Source organism: Chiloscyllium plagiosum, chromosome 7 (genome assembly GCF_004010195.1).
Source record: "Chiloscyllium plagiosum isolate BGI_BamShark_2017 chromosome 7, ASM401019v2, whole genome shotgun sequence".
Lineage (NCBI taxonomy): Eukaryota > Metazoa > Chordata > Chondrichthyes > Orectolobiformes > Hemiscylliidae > Chiloscyllium > Chiloscyllium plagiosum.
Genome location: NC_057716.1, coordinates 104,745,775 through 104,752,476, shown reverse-complemented (window position 1 = coordinate 104,752,476; position 6,702 = coordinate 104,745,775). Strand labels below are relative to the sequence as shown.

The 6,702-nt window shown below is 45.8% G+C and overlaps 2 protein-coding genes across 2 annotated transcripts in view; one reads left to right on the top strand and one right to left on the bottom strand.

Annotated features, from left to right (window-relative positions):
• Nucleotides 1-6,702, top strand: part of LOC122551953 (anion exchange protein 3-like) — a 257,659-nt gene that overhangs the window by 106,044 nt on the left and 144,913 nt on the right. The gene's annotated exons all lie outside the window — the stretch shown is intronic.
• LOC122551824 (aspartyl aminopeptidase) overlaps nt 1-6,702 on the bottom strand; it is a 49,879-nt gene that overhangs the window by 16,758 nt on the left and 26,419 nt on the right. The window contains exons 4-6 of the mRNA XM_043694311.1: nt 5,166-5,291; nt 4,546-4,670; nt 1,779-1,863 (exon numbers count right to left, since the gene is read on the bottom strand). Of these exons, the coding sequence (XP_043550246.1) occupies nt 1,779-1,863; nt 4,546-4,670; nt 5,166-5,291 (336 nt within the window). The remainder of the gene's footprint in view (nt 1-1,778; nt 1,864-4,545; nt 4,671-5,165; nt 5,292-6,702) is intronic.

Here is a 6,702-nt window from a genome sequence, read left to right as displayed (position 1 = left end):
ACATGTATGGAATGAGCTGCCAGAGGATGTGGTGGAGGCTGGTACAATTGCAACATTTAAGAGGCATTTGGATGGGTATATAAATAGGAAGGGTTTGGAGGGATATGGGCCGGGTGCTGGCAGGTGGGACTAGATTGGGTTGGGATATCTGGTCGGCATGGATGGGTTGGAACGAAGGGTCTGTTTCCATGCTGTCCATCTCTATGACTCTATAACCATCCAATGTCCCTCTTGAATGCCTTAATTGATCCTGCCTGCATCACAATTCCAGGCAGTACATTCCAGACCGTAACTACAACTTGTGAAAAAACTTTTTCGCACATCTCCATTGCTTCAATTGCACATCACTTAAAATCTATGCCCTCTTGTCTCGTTCCTTTTACAAACAGAGAACATTTTACACTACCCACTGTGTCCAGCCTGTTCATGATTTTTGTTTTATTCACTAGTGGGCGTGGGTGCTGCTGGCTTGGCCAGTATTTACTGCTGGGCCCTAATGCCCCTTGAGAAGGTGGTGGTGAGCTGCCTTCTTGAACAGGGGAGGTGACGGCCTGTATTACTGCTGGACGGTTACTCCAGAGAGTGAGGTAATGTCCTGGGGAACTGGGTTAGAATCCTGCCATGGCAGATACCGGAATTTGAAATCAATTTTAAAAATTGGGAATTAAGAGTCTAATGATGACCAGGAATCCACTGTCAATTGTTGGAAAAACCCAACTGGTTCACGAACGTCCGTTAGGGAAGAAAACTGCCATCCTTACCCAGGAGAGGCCTATACGTGACTCTAGACCCACAGCAATATGGCTGACTCTTAACTGCCCTGTGGGGTGGGCAACAAATGCTGGCCTAGCCAGCGATGCCCCCATCCCTTGGATGAGCAACAAATAATAGTGCTGTAGGCTGTCCACATATCCAATTGGCTTTCCTCCAAGCAGGACAAGTCACATACACCAATTGGTGTCTCAACCCCATGTCCAACCAATGCTGGTTTCAGCAGTCACTGACCCTGATGGTCCCAGGGATCCACGCAGAGGGAACATAGGGCAGACAGAGAGATGATGAATTATTTCAAAAGGGCACTTGAAGGAATCAAACTTACAGGGACACAGAGTTACAGCAAGCAATGGAACTGGATTCTGCACAGTATGAGCATGGACTGGATGGGCTGAATGGCCACTTTCACAACTGCACGTTTCTATGACTCACAGTTGTACTCTCCAAAAAGCTTATTTTTAAACGTCCAGCACTCCCCTCCATCACTGATGCTCAGAACAGTAATGGGTATTATCAACAAGATGCACTGCAGAATTTCACAGAGGCATCTCAGACAGCACCTTCCAAATTCACAACCATTTCCATCGAGAAGGACAAGGACAGCATGGGAACCCCACCCCTGCAGGTTCCCCGCCAAGCCACCTACCATCCTGACTTGCAAATATATCGCCGTTCCTTTCGTGTCACTGGGTCAGAATCCTGGAAGTCCCTCCCTAAGGGCATTGTGGGTCAACCTACAGCAGATGGACTGCAGCGGTTCAAGAAGGCAGCTCACCCCCACCTTCTCTAGGGGCAATTAGTGACGGGTAATAAATGCTGGCTCAGGCAGGGCAACCACTTCCCATCAATAAATAATCATATCTAAGCACTGTTTCTTTATTCTGTGCTACACAGCGTGACAGTTGTAGACTTCCACCACTGAATAATAAACCTATCCATTTCACAATATGAACTACACAGATCCACTTGGTACTTTTGAAACAATAACGGGTAGGAGCACTTACCATTTGAGAGGCATCACAGGCATTTCCAGTAGATTTCGCTCCCAGTTCTAGCTGCTCCTTTACAGCTGTAGCTATGATTGGAACCCTTTGAAGGAAATACACAGTTAACATGCAGCTGATTTGGGGGCACGGAATCTCAGTGGTTAGCACTGCTGCCTCACAGCGCCAGGGACCCGGGTTCGATTCCAGCCTCGGGTGACTGTCTGTGTGGAGTTTGCACGTTCTCCCCGTGTCTGCGTGGGTTTCCTCCGGGTGCTCCGGTTTCCTCCCACAATCCAACGATGTGCAGGTCAGGTGAATTGGCCATGCTAAATTGCCCGTGGTGTGTAGGCTAGGTGCATTAGGGGCAAATATAGGGTAGGGGAATGGGTCTGGGTGGGTTACTCTTCGGAGGGTCGGTGTGGACTTATTGGGCCGAAGGGCCTGTTTCCACACTGTAGGGGTTCTGTGATTGTATGATTTCAGAAATACTCTATATGACCAGTGCGTTTTCAGAAATACTCTAAATCATAGAAACCTGCTGATGACCAACTGTGATTAAATGGAGGTTTTGCCACATAACGTTTCCCCATTCTCCAGCCATTAGTTGGTCACACACCCACACTTATGTGCTACTCCCTATATAATTGGAAAGCAAAAAGGCTCATTAACCAACTGGATATTATCACTGTCAGCTGGCGTTTTATTTCCCCCATTTTCAATACTTTGACATCTGGCAAAGGGAAATGTTGAAAAAGACTTTTTAAAAGATTGATTAGGTTTTGCTATGCCCTGTGATTTTTCTCCAGGGTGGCATACAACCAGTGTCTTGGAGACTGACTGGCCACCCTATTACAGACTTCGGGTGAAATTGCCAGGCAAAGTTCAATATAGATATCTGCTAAATGCTCACAGGAGGAACAAGGAGGCTACATACTCCTTGGAAAGTAAGTGTCCAGACAAGAGGAACAGGGAGACTTACAGGAAGGTTACAGATACACAAATCCTCACAAGTAATGATGCAGATTAATATTCCCACTAAAACAACAAACTCAGGTTCACGTTAACAGGGATAGAATTGAAGGGCAGAAAGTTGTGTGGATCTGGATGTAGGTTTGCTCGCTGAGCTGGAAAGTTCATTTTCAGACATTTCATCACCATACTAGGTAACTTCTTCAGTGGACCCCTGAACGAGGCTTCATCCAGAGACTCACTGAAGATGTTAGCTAGTATGGTGATGAAATGTCTGAAAATGAACCTTCCAGCTCAGCGAACAAACCTACATCCAGAACCTCGACCTGAGCTACAAATCTCCTCAAAACTCACTAGTTGTGTGGATCTCGCATCCAAATTTGGATGATGGTGAACCGTTGTGGTCTTCACACTATAAAAACGATACGCAGCACTTGAGAAAGTGCAAAAAAGATTTGCAAGAATTATAGTTGAACTGATTGGTTAGCTCTATCAGAAAGTAGATAAGCAGGAGGCTGGAAGAACACAGCAATCCTAGCAGCATCAGGAGATGGAGAAGTCAACGTTTCAGTTATAACCCTTCTCCAGTCCTGTAGAAAGGTTATACCTGAAACATTGACTTTGCCACCTCCTGATGCTGCCTGGCTTGCTGTGTTCTTCCAGCCTCCTGCTTGTCTACTTTGGATTTTAGCATCTGCAGTTTTTTTGCCTCTAGCTCTATCAGAAAAGCAAAGGTTGGACAGTCTGAAGCTCTCTCTCTAGAAAAGTGAAAGAGTAGAGGTCTTTAAAGTTATTAAAGGGCTTGATACAGTGGATGTGGGGAAGGTGGTCCTGCTTAAATGAAAGTTCAAAAATATAAACATAGATGATCACTAAGTACAATAATTTACTCAGTTAAAAATCTCACAACACCAGGTTATAGTCCAACAGGTTTACTTGGAAGCTCTAGCTATCGGAGCGCTGCTCCTTCATCAGGTAGTTGTGGAGCAGGACCATGAGACACAGAATTTATAGCAAACGATCACAGCGTCATGTAACTAAAATGATATAATGAACAGCACACATGTGCACTCACGCTCTCTCATACAGGTGCACACACATATAAGTATATGGGGTGAATTTGTAATTGCAGAATTATATTTGCAGATACATTCAATTTTGCTCAAAAATGCACAATCTGTAGGCAGTTAATCCAGGTAATATTTTGTAAATTCCACTTTGGAAATAGAACCATTCTGACTCAAGATTGGTATACAGACAGACTGTAACCTCATACCTTTAATGCATTGTCTGAGCTGAGATGTCACCTTTTGTTATAAAACTTTAAGTTATCTTGAGAATGTGACTTAAAAGAAGTTCTGGGATTTACATATTAACGAACCAAAACTTGCATCCCATTCTAAAGATGAAAGACTTAACAACAATCTAGGTTTGTTCAATATATCATTTCAGTTGCATGACACTGCAATCTCTTGCTATAAATTCTATGCCTTATGGTCCTGCTCCACAGCTACCTGATGAAGGAGCAGCGCTCCGAAAGCTAGTGCTTCCAAATAAACCTGTTGGACTATAGCCTGGTGTCGTGAGATTTTTAACTTTGTCCACCCCAGTCCAACACCAGCTCCTCCACATCATAATTTACTCAATTAGTGGTGAGAATGTGGAACACAATACTGGATGATGTCGAGTTGAGATGAGGAGTGTCGATACTGTTCAAAGGAAAGTAAGGGATAGGAGGATATGATAACTGGATGACTAAATGTCAGGGGCTGGGGAGGTGTCAGCCATTACCAAGCCTGCTGACCATGCTGCTTACAGGTGGTTCTCCTTGTTGGGTCCAAAGTTGTCATTAATCTCTCTCTGCAGGTGGATGGCCAGGTGAGGAATACGAAGGACTGGGTCAGCCACATTGATCAGGCGATGCTCCATTTTGTCTCCATTCTAGAAGCAGAAGAGAGGCAGAGAGGTCTAAAGCAACTCAAAATTGGCCTGTCAAATCATCCACACCAAGCTGACATGCAATTGTGTGCACAGAAGAGACTGCAGCAGCAACAACTTGCAATTGCACAGCACAAAATTCCCTGAGGCACTTCACAAGTGGGTTTCCTCTTAACAACATAAGGATACAGGAGGACAGGTGACCAAAGCCTTAGTCAGAGAGGTAGGTCTCAAAGAGAGTCAGAAAGGAGAGGAGGTTTGGAGGTTGGAGAAGGAAGTACAGAGTTCAGGCCTCAGCATCTGACAGCCTAGTCACAAGTGATGGAAATTGGAATGCACAGGGGGCTAAAGCTTGAAGCACTCAGGAATCCTGAAGGGTCATAGGACCAGTGGAGGTGACAGAGATGAGGTGGGGGTGGAGGGGTGCAAGGTTATGGCTGCTTAAGGAAACAAATGCGAGAATTTCAAATTTGAGATGTTTACGGACTAGCAACCTACCTTTAGCACAACCCTGCCGGCTATGGTGAGGTCCCGGTCAAACCAAGTATTCCAGATTCCGCCACCATAGCACTCCACTCCGACTTGTAGGTAACCCACCTGCGTTTTCTTCGACCTGACTTTCACCTGGCAACAGAAAGATATTCAAACAAATTCAATACCAGTTTATATTGATAAGACCCAGGTGTAGAAATAGGCCACTCTGCCCATCGAGTCTGCTCTGCCATTCAATGAGTGATCGGGTAATCCTCAACTCCACTTTCCTGCCTTTTCCCCACAATCCTCAATTTCCTTACTGAGTAGAAATGTCTATCTCGGCTTACTCAATGACCCAGCCTCGAGAACCCGCTGCAATAAAATAAATTTCACAGATTAACTACCTTCTGACAGAAAAATAATTCCTCATCACTGTCCTCACAGTACAATCCCTTATTCTGAGATGCTGTCCTCTGGTCCTATACTTTCCTACGGGGGGGGCAAACAACTTGTCCATTTCTATCCTGTCAACTCTCCTTAGACTCTTGTATGTTTCAGTAAGGTCTCCTGTCAGTCTTCCGCATTCCATTAACCTTTCCTTAGAAGACAGTCCCTCCATACCCGGAATGGACCGAATGAACCCTCCCCAGATTGCCTCAAGCTAATCACTAGAAGGATGAAGCAGTTCCAAACCTGCCCGGCAGGGCCACAGTGGAAACAAAGTGACACCAAAGTCAAGAACAGACTGAACAAATCCAGGACTGTTCCTGGGGGATGTTGGAGTCAATGGATAGTGATCAGTGTAGAGCAGGCACAACATTCAGTTAGAGATGGTTATTGTTCGTCCAGCGCTGGATGAGTGGATGGGCAGCCTGATAACCGAACAGTGGAGAAGACCAGATGGATGCTGGCAGAGAGGTGACTTTAGCAGGAAGTGGGTACTGCAGACGCTGGAGATTAGTGTCAAGCCTGGAGTGGTGCTGGAAAAGCACAGCAGGTCAGGCAGCATCCGAGGAGCAGGAGAGTTGACGTTTCGACAGAAGCCCTTCATCAGGAACCTGATAGTTCATTCCTGATGAAGGGCTTTTGCCAGAAATGTCGATTTCCCTGCTCCTCGGATGCTGCCCGACCTGCTGTGCTTTTCCAGCACCACTTTAAGCTTGACTTTAGCAGGCAGTGCTGAGTGGATAATCCATCATAGCCTCCTCCAGAGGTCCCCAGCATCACAGATACCAGTCTTCAGACAGTTTGATTCACTCCATGTGATGTCAAGATACGGTTGGGGTTACTGTATATTGCAAAGGCCCCCGACAACATTTCGGCAACAGTACTGAAGACTTGCGCTCCAGAACTCGCTGCTCCCTTAGCCAAGCTGTGCCAGTACAGTTACAACACTGGCATCTATCTGACAATAGAACATAGAACAATACAGCACAGAACAGGCCCTTCGGCCCACGATGTTGTGCCGAACATTTGTCCTAGCTTAAGCACCCATCCATGTACCTATCCAATTGCCGCTTAAAGGTCACCAAAGATGCTGACTCTACCACTCCCACAGGCA